Genomic DNA, 19,418 nt, shown 5'->3' with positions numbered 1-19,418 from the left:
GATTTTATGTTTTCTGGATCAAGATACTTACAAGTATCATGATCGATGTGTTTGTTCTCGTACATTTTGTTTAATAGTTCGTGTACTTTGTTTACTGTTTGTTCTGTGTCGTCACTGGCTAGTTGTGTATAATACTTAGTGTTGCGTAATTGCCTTTCGCATTCGTGTACGTAATCTTTTGTGTTGACAAAGACAAAACCCGACCCTTGTCGAAGGGTTTTTATGGTAATTGGTCTACTGTTTGCAAGCTGGTTTATCGCGATTCTTTGGGCACGCGACATGTTTTGTTTCCTTGTTTGAAAGGGTATCTCTAGAAGTGCGAGTTTAGCAGCTTCAGATAGCTTTCAGGTTTTTGTATTTTTTGCTGTTCGTGGAGTCCAATTTGACTTTTCTTTGAATTGGTGTTGTTGCGATTGTTCGTGTCTCATGATGTCTCCGGTGTTTGGCTCAATTGCTAATGAAACTTTTAATGTTAATTGTTTTCCAAGTCAACTATCCAAGCATTTTAAGAGGGGTGATCAAAAAGGCCAGAACAGCCAATTTTGACCAACCGGGTTCAAGAACCCGGGAAAGGTGTTTAAAGTGTGCGATAGATGTGTTTACGACATAAACATTACGAACAGTAGGATTAAGATAGGTATGAATAATCCAAACTGCCCAGTTTCTGTGTGGGGAAAAGTTGGAATGAACCTACCAGTATGTTTCGATACACAGTTACTGTTTAAATCTTGTTTACGTTTAGCTTGTTTGTTTGTTTGTTTCAAACTGTCCCATTAGTGAGTATCAGCACGGAAAACAGGTCATGCAGGACATCCTTGGAGCCAAACAGCAGAAATACTTATCCACACTGTCATTGCTCTCAAGGTACAACACTTCTATTGCTCTGTTCAATCCTCCCATCTTCCTGTCTGTCTGTCTGTCTGTCTCTCTCTCTCTCTCTCTCTCTCTCTCTCTCTCTCTCTCTCTCTCTCTCTCTCCGCTCGAAGTTGAAGTCCCTTTCAATATTCATGGGTATGTATCGATAAGTTGTACTTCAACAATTGATCAATTGATAGGCTATTTTACGTATGCTAACATAGAAAATCTCAGACCACATCGCACACATTCTACGCAAAAACTACACAATTCCCCATTACATAAATTAAAGGTTCATTTACTTTATTAAAATATAATTTACATAATATAAATTCTGGTTCACGTTTCTCGACAAATTTGATACAAAATTAGATCATTATGAGAATAGTACTTTCTCTTTAAAATATTAAACTTGATTTTCCCTGTGAATATCAAACTGAGGCTTACACTACATTATTGCTACGTCTACTGTTGAAAGGCGAAAGTATGTTGACGCGTCTCTGAGAGAAATGCTTTAAAATGATAACAAACACAATCTAAAAACACTTCAGAAGCTCAAACAGAAAGAGAATGCCGTGCGAGAAAGTGCTAAAATGACCCCTTTACGAACATTGAAACAATCCTTTGTATTGATTCTGATCTATGCATTTGATCATTGAACAAATTGTTGTGCAACACATTAGAAGAGTTACGTGCTACGGGACAGTTGCTAACTGCTAACGCACAACACCAACATGAAACTGGCTATTGTTATTTGTTCTTAAACAAACCAAATTTGCAATTTTTAAGTAAAAGCTGAATTCTTCTTTTTAAATAACTGATATTGGCATATTCACGATACATCATCGGAATGAAATGTCTGTACCGGCACTGCGGTATGAAACAGTGCCTAGGGAGCATTCTATAAAAACTAAAACACCTTAGGATACGATTAGATTTAAAAGTTGCAATCTATCACCGAATGCTTTCCTTGTTTAAACTGTTTTGATAAGGTGACACGCTTGCGTATGCAGTGTGCGAGTTCGTGGGTTATGGAAATATGTTGCGCTCCTGTGTTGAGGATGGCATTCGGATGTCACTTTACATCTCTGGTTTCAGATGGACTGTCAACTAACAGGATGTGACACGGCAGAAATGAAGAGAACAGGAGCTGTTACCTGTGAGTGCATTAAGTGAGGTTTGGGATAGTTTACACGCGAGAGATCTATCAATCTGAAAAAAAAACTTGAAGGACTTCTCAAATTTTCTACAAGATAGAGGCAAGGAGATGGGATATTTCGGAGAATATATACTGAGTATAAGGTGAGGGTTAAAAGTATTATTGTGGTACAAAGTGATGGAGAAGGTGGAAGAATGTTCAAGCTAACAGCGACCACTCATTATCGTCAAACATACAACCAAAACATCATAAAAATACTGACATGAAGACCAAAATCCACTAATCAGACTAAATTGCACAGCTGCCTTCAAAAAGCCCATTTGATGGACTTTTTGTTTTCATGAATTTAGTGTAAAATCACTTCTTGAATTTGGAACCGCTCCAGAGAGATGTAGTATATACAGACAAATGGCAGTTTTTGCCTCACATAGAGAACACGTTTTACACGTTTTACGTCGGACAGGGAAAGCCTGCGATTCTATCATCCACGTCGGATACATCTATGCACTACTGTAACATGCAGCAATGGGTTGATTAAGAAAGTAAAATTTGTCCAAGTTTGATCTACAGCGTTGTTGTCGAAGGGAAAAAAATAATTCTAAAGTTCAATCGTGTTGCAAGATTTTTGATCAAATAATTTATAGCATCAATAGAAGAACACATATGACATGGCACCAAAAATTAACTGAAGAATGTGTGTGTCTTTGTCTTTGGCAAAGGAAATATACATTTTTGCTACGCTCTGGGTATATCTTCTGTGACACAGTTTTCTCCATGGCACAATACACTACTTGGATCATACTCTCTCCGAGCTTTGCGCTGAAATCGATGACCCTCGCCGACTTGTTCTGAAACAAAGGAAAACTTAAGTTATCGCACCATTGTAAGTGTTTATTCTTTCTAAGAGACTCGCTGACAAACGAAAAAAATGGTACCATAACCGGGTACCTGTTTCACATACTCTTTGTACCAAACGTTTTGTTTATTCGAGTTCAATACAATACTGAGAATATCCGCCACAAATGCATATTACTTCGAAAGTTTTAACTAATATTATGTATTTGCAATAGGACGATGGCGTTGACTGTGGTCAGTCACTTCTCTATGTCATGGTAGACATGGACGTGAACATGACATTCTTGACAGAAATAATTCCGAATTGGAATATAACTTGTAAATATTGATAGAATAGCTTCGTTTTTATGAGTAAAAGACAAAGCTACTCGGACTTTATTTGAGTTGGAAAGACAAAAAATAAGGTGAGTGATTTTTAAATTATTTTTACGAACCTGCGAGTTAATTTCTCTGACATTGCATGTCTTATTGTTGCAAATTTATGCCACGAGAATTAAACAAATACCAACTTATGTTTTTCTATACATGCATTCATTGTGTTGTAAACAATCAAAGACATGCTGACAGAGTAAGCACCACGACAAACTTAAAAATTGAAGCATTTGCTGTTGACTCGAAAGCATTTTCAAACAAAACCAAGGAAAGTAGAAATGTTGAACTCTAGTCCAGAATAATTATTTTAATGTTTTTGATCGCACCTTGTCTTTTTCTTTTTCCTTTGTGGAGTTGTAAGAACTTCATGATCATCCGCAGTTTCCGCAGGTTCCCCGGGCATCACATCTGGGAAAAATAAATAACAAACTTAAAAGTTAGCCTAAAAGTGATATTATTTTCCTTACTGAAGACGAGTAGTAAAAGTCTCATCATTTTACATTCAGACATATACCGATGAGTTGCATATGTATAGCGTATTGACCGTCTAATAAGGATTAATCATACCCGTTACTGAGCATCTACTGTAGCTTGGTGGGCACTTTTCGCATTAATCACCACAGACCTACGGAGTCGTCGTTTGACAGCAATCACACCCATCCGTTGTCCAAAAACATAGTCATATTTCACAGTTATTGTATACGACAAACATAGCATAGCACAACACAGAAAAGCACGGCGCACTCGGATTATGAACGAGGTACTTGATCATATAACACAGTCAAAGTCATGAAAGAAAGATATATGGAATTCCGACGAACCAACAAAGAAGTAATGTCAGTCAGTGCTGGGGATACAGTACATGAAAGTAGATAGGGCCCTCAAAAGAAACCTTTACTTCGTATACCAAGGTCTGTGTCAACCAATTTTCACTCTTACTCAATTCTTACGCCTCATTGGCAAGCCAACTTCAATTACACCTTACTGTCAAAATATGATTTTGCTAAAATTACTTTAATAGTTTGATATACTAACTCTTTCAATGCATAGAAATATCCTCTTTAATTATCCTTTTCAGATAATAGTGTTGCTGTTGATTTGAATGCGCATAATTAAGGTCTTGCCTTCTGCTATGGCCATGCATGCTATGAAATGTCGGTATGGCCTTTTCCTCTGTTATTTTTGTTACGTCCAACCATGGGTTCGAAACCTTTCCATTGTTTACTTTCAACACTTTATCAGCAATTGTTACTGAGAATTGGTCTGTTGCGTCTAAATGAATCGAAAACGATTAAATGGCGCACTGAGGATATTGCAATTGCTTCTTTTAGTTTAATTGGAAGGACAAAATTACCGTCATCTTCTAGACTTTGATTTGTGTGATCGTCATCGTTTACGAACACATCTTCAGGAATTCCTTCCTGTGTCTTCAGCTCCGCCTGTTTACTGACATGCTCAGGGGGTAAATGTTCAAGAGCGTCAGCTTGAACCATTTCTTCTTCTTCCGGTTCAGCAACCGGTTCTTCTTCCGGTTCCGCTACCGATTCTACTTCCGGTTCCGCTACCGGTTCTACTTCCGGGTCGACAGAGTTCTGTTCAGGATGGGTTGGCGGAGCACGATGATCGACTTCGTCGTCGTCCGGTTCATTTTCAAGTGGTGTGTATTTCACCTCATCTTTCGATGGTATTAAAGGAGGGGTATCTTCATCTTCTTCAATGTGCAACGGAGTTGTTTCTAGGGGGAAATGAGCCCGAAACAAAAGTGAGTTTTAGTACAGAGCAGACGACAAAAGTGTTTCCCAGAAATTCAAATTTCTTTTATGTACAATTATTGATTCAATTAACCGGGATTGATTTTACTAAATATCCGCCCTTGAGAGATACCCATGCAACATTAGCTTAAAAACTGGTCGTAAGGGTTGGACAAATATATATTATGTTGTTCTGTCCCAGTCCGCTCGACATTTTGCATATAAACGGAACGAATTCGCTTCGAAAACTGTGAAATATAGAAGAAATCCTCAAATTCCAGGCAACCAAGACATGATAATTTTAATGTTGCTTGGTTTATCGTACAAGAATCGAGTAAAATTATTTTTCAAAATAACTCATACGGACAACTATTGCTTTTTTATAGTTTTAAAAAAAGAAACAATAAGCAATGTTTGTTGTAGCGATGCTTACATACTAGCTAGATTAGTTAACAGTTGAGAAAAAGCTGCTGTATACCATTAGTGAAAAGAATCTAGCAAAAAGATCTCAGTTGACAAACAATCTTACGAAATGAAACAAAAGCGCGAGAATCTTTATTCTGATCAATATATCCGATTTAGTGGCATAAGTGTACCATATGCTAATGGTGAGAAGACAGAAAGACACTTAGATGAAGAAGTATTTGCATTTAATGTAGTTCAAAGCAAACTATGTGGCAAAAGACAGAGTGCTAGGTGTAGAGTTTGCAAATTTCGGGAAAAAAGGAAGGACACGGTATTTCAGACACGAAGGTGGTTGAATTATCCCCGGTATACATAAACTTCATTGTGTTATTAGAACGAGACAAGGAAAGGTTCTTGTTAATTTGCAAAACATATACATAGATACCAGGCATTGAAACCTCCCACGTACACCGACAATATAATGTAGGTCCATTTGTCCTTGAACTTAAGACCATAAAATCACATAACTCACCAATTGGATCTCCGAAGAGCAAACAGTACCACTGTTGGGGCCATTCTTTTAACGCAATCCAGAACATAGTTTATGGAGATACTATCAATACAGTGAAAAACTAATAAGGACTAACTACTAGCTGCTTTTCTAATATATCTTGCATATTTGATACTAGTAGAAGGTTTGCCCATATTAGTTTTGTTTTAGAGTATCAGTTTTAGTCTACTTAGCGGCTTATTGTGTAGTTGAAATTACTAGAAGTAAATCTAACTGTATTTAAAATTAAAAGCCTGGTAATCACAAGACTGGCCCAGTTGTCGTTTTTACTTGGGCATACGCGCGCGAGCTGAGTGCCATATACCACAAACTGGTCCAATGAGTACTAATTCTATTGATATTAAGTATTCATATGATAAGCTGACGTCACGACTAGAGGTCGGAAACACTACTGTAACGAACGCTATTTTTTTACCACTACGAGATCTTCAGTTACCAATATTGGATTTACTCCATGTAGGTCATCGATTCAGAAATAGCGTTGGTCATCAGACCACAGGGATATGTTCAGGGACAATAAATACTAGTATGATAAAAACCAAATAAGTTTCGTTGTCTACGAGTTGTTTTTTCTGTCCTTGACGTGACGGACTGTGCACTGTGTTTGTATATATATATATATATATAATATATATATATATATATATATATATATATATATATATATATATATATATATATATATATATAATAAGTTCGTTGTCTACAACAAGTTTTTTCTGTCCTTGACGTGACGGACTGTGCACTGTGTTTGTATATATATATATATATATAATATATATATATATATATATATATATATATATATATATATATATATATATATATATATATATATATATATATATATATATATATATATATATATATGCGTAGTAGGATGCGCCGACTTTCCGTGAACTCTTGCTTCCACGCGTGACCTGAATATTTTGCAAGATTATCAAGTCTGCAGGATTATCGAGTCTTGATAATCCGACAACGGATTCAGGTCACGCGTGGAAGCAAGAGTTCACCGAAAGAGGGCGCATTTTACAACGTATATATGACACTGCGCAGTCCGTCACATCTCAAGCGAGCAGAGCGTATAGGTAAGAGAAAGGCAGACAGAAAAACTTGTAGGCAACGAAACTTATTTAGTTTTTATCATATTAGTATTTATTGTCCCTGAATATATCCCTGTGTTCAGACTGCTGACGTGGACTACTTATTTGCATAAAGTTTCGGTGACATTTGAGCAGATTAGACCAGGCTGCGGTGTTGTGATCGCGTCCATAGAATGTTGCACCATAGAAATTCTAAGCTTATTGTCTAAGGTTGCACACACGCTCGGTCGCACGTATGAAAACCACATCTGGGAACCAGGCTTGCTAATTACAAGCTGCACACGAGCTTTGAAGCCAGCTTTCGTTTGTTACAATATTGGTCTGTATTATTGTTCATTAGGGAAAACTAGTAATCAAGGTTGGCATAAGATATTGATAGTATAAACATAGCCAGTAGAAGCGAGATCTCGCTTCTACTGTCCATGGTATAAATGATGGTCTTGTTATTTGCTGGGTAGCGGGCTATGTTCATTATTGTAAACCATTTTTTCTGATTAGGGTTAATGTTTAGTTCCCATAACCAATACGCTATTGATCTGTGATTTTTAAGACTAGTGTTATGTTTTTGTTACCGTGACTCATTGTTTTTCACAGGTGTCGAACGCTGCAAATTGCACTAAAATAGCATCAACTACAGTCCCTTAGAGGGACTGTGCATCAACATATCTCATAAGGCGAGTGATTTTCATTTCAAACCGTATAAAAATGTGACTAAAATTATAAAAGAGTGAAAGCTTATACACTGTTCATTATTGAAATCTGTCGATCATGTGAATATTACACTCTCATTCGCCAAAAATGTACGTTACTTGTGTCAGTATGCCAAGAACAGAAAATGCTGATAAAACAGCTCCATACATAATGATCGTGTACCTTCTAAAGCGCTGGTAGTTTTTCCCTCCATCTTTTTTACAAGATAGCATTAAATAGCTGAGTATTTTTAGAAAGAGGCCTTTCTTGGTAGATATCGCGATACTTTGCAATGGATCAGTGATCATTTTTATGAGTTTGAAGGAAAACATCTTGTGAGCATACAATGCTACTTATAGTACACGCCGCGAAATTTCATTAAACTTCTGCTCAATTTCAAAAAATTAAGAGATGAAATTCCATTATTTAACGTGGGACGAGAATAACACCTTGCTTCCACAGAAAGAACAGCACCTTCTGTACTGTGATTAGATTCTAGCATTTACCTGTAGTTTTTTCTTCTTCTGACTCTTCATCCGGCTTATCTTGCAGCTGAGAATCTTCAAGGGAGACAAGTCTTTCATGTGGCATAAGCTGCTCCTCGGGTGACAATTCATCATCCCATTCAAGATCTGCTTCTGGGTCGTCTTCGAGTTGTATAAGCTGTACCTCATCTGGTTCGGGTTCGGGTTCCGGTTCCGGTTCCGGTTTAGGATCATCTTCTGGTTCTGCTTCGGATTCCTTTTCCGCTTCCGGTTCAGGCTCTGACTCTTTATCAATCATTTCGATTGGCTGCTGGTGAAGCTGAACATGCTCTTCAGAGCCTTTGGAAGTTTCAGGATCCGTTGGTGGCTGTCCGGCGGGTCTCGGTGAATGTTCGGGATCGTCTGGGACAATTGTGATGTCCCCTGCTGGATCCCATTCTAGTTCTTCGTCCTAATAAATTTAACATCAACTATCTTTCTCAATTGTTATTGCTAATCTGTGCGCGAAAATGATAACATAGATACTACATACATACACGCATACATACATACAGACAGACAGACAGATAGACAACAGATAGACAACTTTGCACATATATGATTTTGATATTAATTTGTTTTATGTCGATGGCTATGTATCAGTGACTTACTTTAGGCTGAATGGGTAACCGGTCATCTTCAGAATCAGCGATAGATGATTCTGAATCAGCTACTATCGCGTCCTGGATAACACAAAGAAATAAAACACTGTTTATTACATGCCTCGATATGAGTGCAAATCAGTGCATTGATTTGAATAGGAACATCCGGGATGTTAGCGGGCCGGTGAACGATGTACTGACCGGTTTCCATGGTTACCGGTCCAGTGAAGCCCTTCGACATTTTCGACGTCAAAGTAGACGCTCAACGCTAGATGTAAAATATCCATGCGCGCTGCTATTTTGACTTTCGGTAAAATCTGTTTGATGCTTGTCGATAATGGTAAAATTGTTTGAAAAGGCCCTGCATGTAACTAAATATCATATAGCGTTAACTGTGAAGAGGCATGTAATAGTATATATTATTGCCTGAATACATGGGTTTATGTGCCCGAGAGCAGGTGACAATTTGCCCGACACCAGGATCGGAGGGCAAGTTGTCTCCTGCTGCGCAATAATATATAATATCACATATTCTTGTTATCCCTAAATATGTATCTCTGATTCTTGTTATCTATTTGCCTGTCACTTATGTTTCATCTCATCATGTATTTAATGAATACATACTTATATATGTATCTATTCCCCTCTGTGTCTCTCTTTCTTTCCCATCTTTCTCTTCTTCAACGTTCATCTGCCTTTCCTGTTTTTTGTTTTACTTCGTTGTTTCCGTCTTTCACTCTGTCCGTCTGCTAATCTGTCAGTCTACATTTCTACCTGTCTGTCTACCAGACATCCCTGCCTCAGTCCTGTGTTTGTTTGTCATTCTTTTCCTCCGTCCATCAGTAATAATTGGCCCTTTCCTTTACATCCAAAGGCTCATTGTCAGATGTATCAGTACGCTTACTTACACCCTTTCTGTATGGTACACTTTATGATTGTAAGTTACCTTAAGTGGCACGCTTTCTTCCTCCGATAGTTTTCTGAAGTTCCTGTGTGGAGGTTTTGGCGGTGGTGGTTCAGTCGTACGTGGAGGTTCGACGGGTCGTTGGTCTTGCCCTTTTGAAGAAGAATATCAACGTCATATGAAATAAATAGAGAAACAAGTGTTAACTTTTTGTACATTGAATTTAGTTTCTTTCGAATAATTAACTACTATGTAATATATAAAGTCTACTACTATGTGATATCTAAAGCCGAGAAATGACAAAATTTCCTATTTCCATCCTTGTTTCACCTCACTTCTGGGTCATAGTAATGTTTCAATAATAATCGATAGACGATCCTGATCATATTAATTTCAACTATTTAAACTTGACCCACCAGTCAGGGTAAGTGGTATTGATTTTCCCTTACCGGGTTGGCCGAAACCGTTTTCTATGTCTTTCATAGGAATTTTATCGTAGCCGGCCGCCTTCCTTTTCTCATCTTTTTTGTTCATTTTGTGAACAGTGACGACGATGGCCAGTAGCAACACGACGAACACCACCACTAGGATGACGACAACAACTGAAAGAAATGGAACGAATCACAAGACCGTATCATGATTATGTTTTAAGATCCAACTTTCTGTGGTACTTGACTGCTTCTGAGCACAGTGTCAAATGTCTAAAAAGAGAACGCCACATTTAGTATGCAACATATGAAAAACATGTTTTTTAAAGTCCCAATAGCTGCATATATAGAAATAACGGACGACGCGCTAACCATTAACGTTTATTTATGGGCAAGGGCGAGAGGAAAGCCAAAAATTAACGGGTGAGGCTTGCCGAGCCCGTTTATTTGGCTTTCCTCTCTTCCGTGCCCATAAATAAGCGTTAATGGTCAGCGCGGAGTCTGTTATTTCAATTATATTATCAACGAACCCCGAAAAACCGTCAAAACTTACGAAAATTTCCCGAGCGAACGACAACGCGGCCCCAGAACCTGTCAGTGAGTAGTGCGCGCGCAGCAAAAATTTTGCGAATCCGGAGATTTTTTTGAAAAAAGCGTCTAAACTTGGCCCACAAATGCTCCATTTTATTTTGTGGTTGATTATGATCTTTGTACAAATCACAATTTTCGTTTTAGCCGTAAAGTTACTACGTTTACGATATTATTCATATTCACGGGCATGAAAACGAACCATTACTGTGTATTTGTTGGCAGTCACGTGGTTCAGCTCGACCAATTAAAACGCAATGGAATGGGCATGGTAATATAATGTGTAATAAACCGATTTCAAAGTATCCTCAGTTTTTCAAGAGTATGCTTTGAATAGGACCCGTTAAAGACAGAAAAACTGTATAACACTGTCACAAGAGTCAAAAGTGGCATGTAAATTCAAAGGTTTTAACATCATTTTAGATTCCCCGCCATTTTCAAAAACTTGTCATATGACAGAGAAAATAAAGATAACAACAACAAAATGTTGGCCATCGTGTGTTATGCATTCAAGTAAATGGCACCATGCTTGTTTCTAGCATGATCACGATGTGTATGTGCAGAAAATATCGCATTTTTTGTTCTTTTATGTGGGGCGCCATTTTAAGAATGCGGCACCTGTTTAGTATTTAACCTGTTCAAACCTGTAGGCATTGACTAAATCAGCGAACAGTTTTACTGCTATACATTTCCTTCAGCTAGGATATTTAAACGAACCAACTTTGGTTTGAAAATAAAATCATGAAAATAATGCATGAAATTCGCAGCTACTGGGGCTTTAATTTTATTTGGGGGGGGGGTCCTGGTTCTTTAAATGTTATTTTATGACATCAAAAAAATATGTATATATATATATATATATATATATATATATATATATATGTGTGTGTGTGTGTGTGTGTGTGTGTGTGTGTGTGTGTGTGTGTGTGTACAGGACTGAAAGTCACTGAAGTGTCTCGTGTATATTAACTTGTGTACACATTCAGTTATGGGCATATGCTTCCTTCATACATGTTCTGCACAAGAGAAAACTGTTTTGTTCATGATATATGAATAACATGGGTTCAATTCTCGTTGCTTTTTGTTTAAATTGTACAATGACGACTTAAAGTATACCTGTAGCGAGAGAACCATCAGACTCTAAAGCTCCTATTTCAGGATTTTCACTTTCCAAGTAAACTGTGTCAGCGTCTTCCACGTCCCACGGAGGAAAAGTTAAAGCCTGAAAAATTGTAAGAATCAAAATTAGGAAGCTGTATCATCCACTTTCATTCTTCAGTTGATTTATACTGGACGAAAGGGAGAACATACGGCTAAAATAATTATGAAATTAACAGTGCAGAAAATGTTCAGATTTATATTACCTTGTGCAAGGGATCAATTGTTGTTGGTGCCGCAGGGGTCGTAGTGATTGGTTCAACCACTACAGGTGGTGGCACATAGTCAGAACAGCTTCCTTTAGTCACACCGTCCTTTATGTCGATATGGGATGAATCCTCCCCAAATGCCAAGTCAATTGGCTTGATTCCGTTGTACATGAATTCTGACAGAAGGATAAACATCAAACTATTACAATGAACTTCTGGTGGTAGCAAAATGAGATTTAAATCTATCTCTGAACATTCAGTAAATGACATTGAAAAAATTTAATGACATTTGCGACGCGCAGAGATTCAATCTTTAGGGTCTTTCGTCAAGTCCAAAATTGCATCGAATTCATCTTGTTCTCTCATATTATGTGAGTTGAAATTTAGAAGAAATTGCAAACCGTAAGGTACAGCCGAAGCAATGAAGGCGTTAAAGCTCCATCTCGGCTCTTGAATTTTGTTCATTATCATGGAAAACCACAAGCTTGTTATCCAAGTTATGCGTCGATCACAGTGCTAGCATAACATTATGTCTACTGTGAAAGATCCTTATGACGTTCAGTGCAATGAGATAAATGACAAGAAAAGTTAACATTATTCATTTAATGAATCATCTCAAATGTCATGGGTAAAGCTGCGCTGAGAAAGGAGATATCGTTAGAATAATTTTGAATGGATATATTTCTGTAGATTGTACCTGAGATACATCCTTCAAACTTGTGAAATGTATCCAAACCAAACTTGTCGACGTCATCCTCAATTCCGCCGACGACGATAGCGTCTCTGCTATTGAAAAGTGAATTCTCGCTTTTGTTTTGAGTTTTTCGACTAACTTTTGGGTGTTGTCAATCTGGTAGGAAAAATGAATAATAACAATAGCGTTCGTCAATTACATTATCAGTCTACAATGTGTCATTCAGACAATCAGGTTAACAAATGCATACATCAACTGTGTTACATGACACATAGCAGTGACAACATTAAAGAAACAGTAGCTGAAACTTTTGACTTAAGTTTTTAAAATTTTTGTATTTAGTGCCAACAACGGTTTCTTCTTCTGCTCCCCTGAGCATGTTGAGATACTCAGTATCCAGCTACTTAACTCAGCCTGCACATGAATAAACTGCTAAATAGGAGTGTTTCAACATTATTTTTGGGAGTAGAGCAAGAACTAAAATTGATATACGAAACTAGAATAGTGGAGCAAAATCATAAATTTTCTTTTGCAAATTGGTGATATTATCACTTTAAATGTTTCTTACAATAAATGTGTGGCTACCTCTTCTTACATGTTACCATCTCTGTACCTGCCAGTTGTAGTAGCACAAACGGCAATAATAGTACAATATCTTCCAATTATCAACATGCAAATAAGGCCACAAAATCATAAAAATAAAGAAAGGACACAAAAATCAAGGTAAACGTATTGTACTAAAATCACATAAAACTATAATTCAAACATCTAACACTTATCCCTTTTACAATGCAAAGAATTGCTACAGCTTACGTCTAAAATAATGTTGTCTTCTCTACGTCTGAAGAAAAACCAGTGCCGTTGACCGTCGTTATATCTCGTTCCAAAGCTCCTTGGACCCACGAATTCTGAAAGAACGATTTGCCGTTAAGAATGAGCATTTAAAGTGTTGGATAGAAGAGAAAATAGAAATGCCATAAGCATTTTTTGACTTGTGGTAGCTCGACTTTGAAGTTCGTTTGGCTTGAAGATATGTTACGAACTTAACCTACGTACCAAGAGTTCAAATTTCAAGACAGACAAATTTGAAATATTGACACAAGTAGCCCTTTTGTTTATAGTTCACTTAAGGTAGAACGCGCCTTGGGGACAGATAGCCGGACTCTCAAATTTCTACATTTCTTTTCTGATCTACCACTTGTGAAGGCTCGTTTCAAAGCTCCTGGAGAAAGAAAAACTTTCACTGGCTTAGTTTTTTCTTAAAATACAAAATATTATTTCTCCCCTACAGTTATCCCCTAAATCATTTTTAATTTCAAATATCGCAAAATGTTGGGTAATCTTTTTCTTCAGCTCAAAACTTTGCACGGTGACCCCCGATTTTTTACCGTTGATTTGGTAAGAGAATGGTTGAACATTTCATTCAGGAAATTTTGAGCAAAAGTTTAAGTCTTTTACTTTCGAGGCGCATACCTTCCTTTCCATAACCGAGATCTATGACGACATAGACATAACCATCGCTGCTCAGCTCAACTATGATGTACTCATCCTCCTTGTCATTTGGATCGCCTCTTACATATGCAAGCACACCAAATGTACCATTGTTGGCCATGAATGCAAACTCGAGGTGGTCATTTTTCTGATCATCATTGGCAGCAGTGGATGAATTCACCGGGTTGTATTTATACATCATGTAGTCGTCTTGTTTGAAGTTTGCTCCAACATCTACAGATCAATGGAAGCGATGCGTAAAAGGATAGTCGGTAATTATGCATGTTATCATCAGCATAGTGACATCGTCTTTTTGTTACGTCTTGTAAAAATATCTTACTTAAATACCAACAGTAATATTTGACCTTGCCATTCTGCGCGGATCTCGCGAAATCAATACAACAACAAACCAGAGGAGTGCTAAATACATTGTTTAAAAAGTTGAAAATATTGCACGCATTCCGTTTATACAATACATATCAAGGGCGTGCATCATCTAACTGATGACTCGTGTTGCCTGTGATACAATTATTGCAAACGAATATAGATACCCCACTGCGTGCAAAGGTTTGACTGCTACGTAAGGACTGGACGACTTTGAAATCGGATATCTTAAGTTCAATACACAACTTGACAGTCGCAACATTTGACGTTTTCATCAGTAGCATAAGTTAAAAATATATTCGAAGGGCTATGAAAATTTTAAATGTTGAAGAATTGATATTGTTACAACCGTGAGCATATGTAACGGCCTGAGGTGTTGGACCACCTCTATCTTGCGGCATTGCAGCGAACCATGGGATATTTGTTCTCTTTTATAAATAAATTATATGTTGAATCAGTAAAGTAGACTGTGTAACCGCTAGACATATGCTGTTGCATCGATTACAAACATAGAATGAATTGCTAATTCTAACTTATTGATACTAGTTCTTGGTTTTGAAAATTAGGCGAGAAACACGTGTTGTGAAAAGTTTACCATTGGCAAGGAACTTGTACCGTAACTAAATGGACCTACCTATCTCACAATTGTCACCCTTAAATCCCAACGTCCGTTCACAGTCGCAAGTGTAGCTATCCCACTTTTCCTTGCATACACCTCCATTCAGGCACGTAGTTGGCATGCATTGTGGTGTGCAATAATCGAGGGCCTCTAAAAACATACGACACAAAAAGTACAATGTTTAGTGCATGTACAACGTATAAGGTGGAGAGATTTTCAAAACGGACTTGTGACACGAGCCTATTCGATGAAATACTAGTAATCATTTGCACAGTAATATTGCCTCATTCACTTTCAAAGTATTTTAAAACGGCTACATCCTGGGTGTAATATAACTGGAACATTCTTGAAAGCAACATCTTCTCCGGTGATCTTCCAAGATAGGGTTAATGCTTAATACCATATGAACGCATTTATAAAAAGTTTTTAGGTGTTATGCCTGCCAGAATATATATATATATATATATATATATATATATATATATATATATATATATATATATATATATCAACGGTATTATTTAGTTTACTGCGCAAACTTCGCCATTTTAAACGATTGCCGGTGTTTGTATATATATATATATATATATATATATATATATATATATATAATATATATATATATATATATATATATATATCTCAACGGTATTATTTAGTTTACTGCGCAAACTTCGCCATTTTAAACAATTGCCGGTGTTTGGTAATCGAGGAATACGTACGCAAATCAGACATGGGGATGTCGTATTCTTCAGTGTCACTATTCGGACGAGGCTTTGATTTTGTTTGATACAAGATACTACTTATATTTTTGACAAGTTGAAAGATACCGAATGAATGGGTGGGTGACCATGCATATATTCGACCCCAGTTTTAGACACGATACATGAAACCAACACGAGAATGAATTAATGGTCATGACCATTAATTCATTTTCGCCATGGTTTCATTTAATTTGTCTAAAACCGGGGTCGAATATATGCATGGTCACCCACCCATTCATTCGGTATCTTTCAACATGTCAAACAATATAAGTAGTATCTTGTATCAAACAAAATTCATGAAAAATGGCCGACTTTGTCCCTTTAACGTTACCTACCACATAGTACCTAACAATACTCTTTGATTGACGAGAGCTAATAATGTTATACTACACATACCTTCATTTGTTGCAGATAGGAGCTGCAAATTGTACGGTACTTCATCCACAAAGAACGCCCTCAAGCATCCTTCCAGGCCAGTCGTGTCTGTGTCTTTCGTGTCAATCATTGCAACATCCACGCCTCCGAGATAGATGTAGGTGTACGTGCCAGTGTGGTTCTTCGAAGGCGGCGGTATCATCGGATGGACATTATCTAGTGGAGAATAGAGCAAGATTACGTCAGACCTGTAATGTTTTACTTGAGATATTTGTTTGACTGGGACTTGGGGAGTAATCACTCATAACTATAGGGAACACCGACACTACATCAACTTTTTTTCTCTTACATAATTCACTGACAAGTTCAATCCGAACCTCTTCACGTCCTTTGCGCCCAATAAAGTAAACCATGTGGTCCAGCTGAAGGTTTATGAAAAAAATTTTGTCGAAAGAGTAACCAAGGGTGTTTTGACATATAAATATTCTATTCTGACGAATTGTTAAAACAAATTAAATTATAGGTGGGAAAATTGTTTGTCAGTGCCCTGTACTTGAAACATCGCAACATTTTCCATTATCTCTGGCCCTTTCCCATTCCCAAGCAGGAAACTGCCCCTACTTCTTCCCTCCCCATTATCTCCGCACTATCATCTCCCTATCACAAAGCTCGGCAATGTCCTCTTTTCGTCACATGGGATTTCGTAAACGTTCCAAACCAACTGACACATACTCCCTGCTCTCCAAAGGGGCTTTCATAAGCTGACCACTGAGCCAAAGAACTCCTCGCCCATTGACGAGTCAAACTTTCCCGCCTGCCCGTTCCCCTCCATCTCAGTGCTACGGGAAAATGCAGATCGCCCGCCAAGAAATGGCTACAGCTTTTGAGCGAACAGTTTTATTATTTGTCCCTTATTAAATCAAGAAAGATATGATTAGTGTCATCGCTGTACATTAAAACAATACAAGCGCGACCCTGTGAAGGAACGTTACTCTTCTATTGGCCGAGTGTCAAGTCCGTAACGTGGAATCACAGGGCCTCATAAGTGCCTATTTAAGTCAATATTACAGCGTTTTTCTCTCTTTTTCAATGTTACAAATAATCCAGCTGAAGAGCACAACACTTGTAATGTGTAACTGTCTTTTGTGTAGCGTGTATTGGCATGTATAGTGCGTCCTCGTAAATGTGACCTTTAGTTCCGTGACCTCTAGGCTCTAGCCATGCCTACTTCCTGCCCTGCCCTTGCTATGCTTACTGTACAAACACAGCGACGTCTGTACACGTGGCCAGAAGGCATGACCAGAGGTCACGGAACTAAAGGTCGTATTTACATATGATCACATTCCCCATTGAGGGCGCACTATACATGCCAATACAAGCTACACAAAAGACAGCTACACAAATGTTGTGCTCTTCAGCTGCAGTGGTTTATTTGTAACATTTAACAAGAAAGAAAAACTCAGTAAGATTGACTTCAATAACCACTTATGAGCCCCTGTGGTGGAATGCACCTCGGGTACAGGTATTCAGATTCTAAAACATTTAAGTACTTTTGGAGGGGTCTACCACTTGCAAGGGCTCATTTTAAAGCTCATCATGGAGTATATAAAGTTTTCACTGTCTTGTGTTTGTGAAAATCGATCAGTTTATTTTTCAAATTAGAGTTAACACACTGACAGGGATGGCGGCCATTTTGAATTTCAAGGGTTGGTGACTTGGGTAACTTGATTCTCTGTTACCAAAATTTGCAAGGCGACTTCAATTTAATGTTTCTTAACGGAAAGTGTAAGCAAAAATTTAAGACTATAAATTTGGAGGAGCGTACTGCCATAAAGTGGCAGAAGCATGCCAACTTGTCTCTTTACTCACTGTCGGCTTCATTAATGAATCTTGGTGCTGGTATATACTCCGCCAACAGTTCAGCTGATATCGGAATAGTCTCTATCTGGTCGTTAAGGTATATTTTTGTGCTGGATTCTTCCCGCAGGATTTTAACGTCTTGCCAGTCTCCATTTGTTATATCTGTGAAATGAGAATAGGTAAAATGTCAAAAATGTTTGACCCTTTACAAATTACATTTTGCGTAACTTCCTACTACCTTGAGAAGAAGGTGTATATCCGCTGGAAAGTCCCCCCCCCCATCCCCCCCCCCCAATGTGCAATTTGCATCAGCCTTGAGGATGCTTGAGATGTTATCACTCTCCCTATTATAAGGAAAAGGTGCTGGTTTTGAACTAAATGCCGGGTGTTTGTTTGTTTGTTTGTTTTTTGGTTTTGTTTTGTCTTTTTTGTTTTTTGTTTGTTTGTTTGTTTGTTTTTATTGGGGGTTCCTTATCTCTTTCAACTGTTTTTCCTACTTAGCGCAAATCGATTCAATTTTCCTATTGACGGGATGCATCCATACCTTGGTTTGTGTCCATTAAGTAAAGTACTATAGTTTCTTTTGTATTGAATTTAAATTCCAATTTCCCGTTCTTCAGAAATGCAACCTGAATGAAGTTGCCAAGATTGTCGTTAGCGTAGAGGAGAAGTGAGTCAGGTTGCCTCGTTCTGAACTGAAATCGAATATCTCCATCTAGGATAACGTTGTCGTCTTCCTCCATCTGAAGGAAGATGTCCGGTCTTGGAAATGCCACTATGTCAGCCAAATAATCTGAAAAATAAAATTTGGAACTAAGGAACAACGCTCAAGAGTAAAGAGTCTCTAAAATTACTATATTCGTAAGATCCAGGCGGTATTTTTACTGAAGCGAACTGCTCGTCCTTTTTATTACGCAAGAAATTTAAATGTTTCATCACTGAAATCAGTGGCAATTTTTTACTTCGAATGTTGACAAAATTGCAGCAAGTTTGGTTCACTAAGTGTCATTTCATACAACCCTCTGATTTTCACTCTTTACATTGAGAACAGATCAAA

General features: G+C 37.7%; 2 protein-coding genes across 4 annotated transcripts in view; both read right to left on the bottom strand.

The window, feature by feature from the left end:
* Positions 1-1,137: 1,137 nt before the first annotated feature.
* LOC139133050 (proline-, glutamic acid- and leucine-rich protein 1-like) lies at positions 1,138-18,961 on the bottom strand. Of its 2 annotated transcripts, XM_070699450.1 has the most exons (17): positions 18,906-18,961; positions 18,371-18,523; positions 16,523-16,717; positions 15,378-15,512; positions 14,342-14,593; positions 13,682-13,776; positions 12,872-13,024; positions 12,172-12,350; positions 11,924-12,029; positions 10,241-10,393; positions 9,834-9,943; positions 8,897-8,968; positions 8,268-8,697; positions 5,930-5,974; positions 4,596-4,976; positions 3,568-3,649; positions 1,138-2,862 (listed from the first exon to the last, which is right to left on the bottom strand). In XM_070699450.1, exons 8-17 carry the CDS (start codon positions 12,343-12,345, stop codon positions 2,811-2,813), a joined length of 1,605 nt encoding a protein of 534 aa, XP_070555551.1. In that variant the 5' UTR covers positions 12,346-12,350; positions 12,872-13,024; positions 13,682-13,776; positions 14,342-14,593; positions 15,378-15,512; positions 16,523-16,717; positions 18,371-18,523; positions 18,906-18,961; the 3' UTR covers positions 1,138-2,810. The 2 variants fall into 2 exon arrangements, with proteins under 2 accessions (XP_070555551.1, XP_070555553.1); XM_070699452.1 differs by lacking the exons at positions 5,930-5,974; positions 18,371-18,523; positions 18,906-18,961.
* LOC139133049 (axotactin-like) overlaps positions 18,902-19,418 on the bottom strand; it is a 37,535-nt gene continuing 37,018 nt past the window's right edge. For both annotated transcript variants that reach the window (XM_070699448.1, XM_070699449.1), the window contains exon 22: positions 18,902-19,154. In XM_070699448.1, coding sequence (XP_070555549.1) covers positions 19,137-19,154 — 18 coding nt within the window. In that variant the 3' untranslated portion in view covers positions 18,902-19,136. The remainder of the gene's footprint in view (positions 19,155-19,418) is intronic.

The sequence above is a fragment of the Ptychodera flava genome, chromosome 5, assembly GCF_041260155.1.
Source record: "Ptychodera flava strain L36383 chromosome 5, AS_Pfla_20210202, whole genome shotgun sequence".
NCBI lineage: Eukaryota > Metazoa > Hemichordata > Enteropneusta > Ptychoderidae > Ptychodera > Ptychodera flava.
This window is presented reverse-complemented; position numbering and strand designations above follow the sequence as displayed.

Excerpts from the sequence above, each read along its gene's own strand:
- LOC139133050 (XM_070699450.1), bottom strand. The coding sequence starts at position 12,345 with ATGTACAACGGAATCAAGCCAATTGACTTGGCATTTGGGGAGGATTCA. Across the intron at positions 10,394-11,923 it reads TGATGGTTCTCTCGCTACAG|TTGTTGTCGTCATCCTAGTG; the intron begins GTATACTTTAAG and ends CATTTCTTTCAG. Across the intron at positions 5,975-8,267 it reads AGAAGAAGAAAAAACTACAG|AATGGCCCCAACAGTGGTAC; the intron begins GTAAATGCTAGA and ends TTGCGTTAAAAG.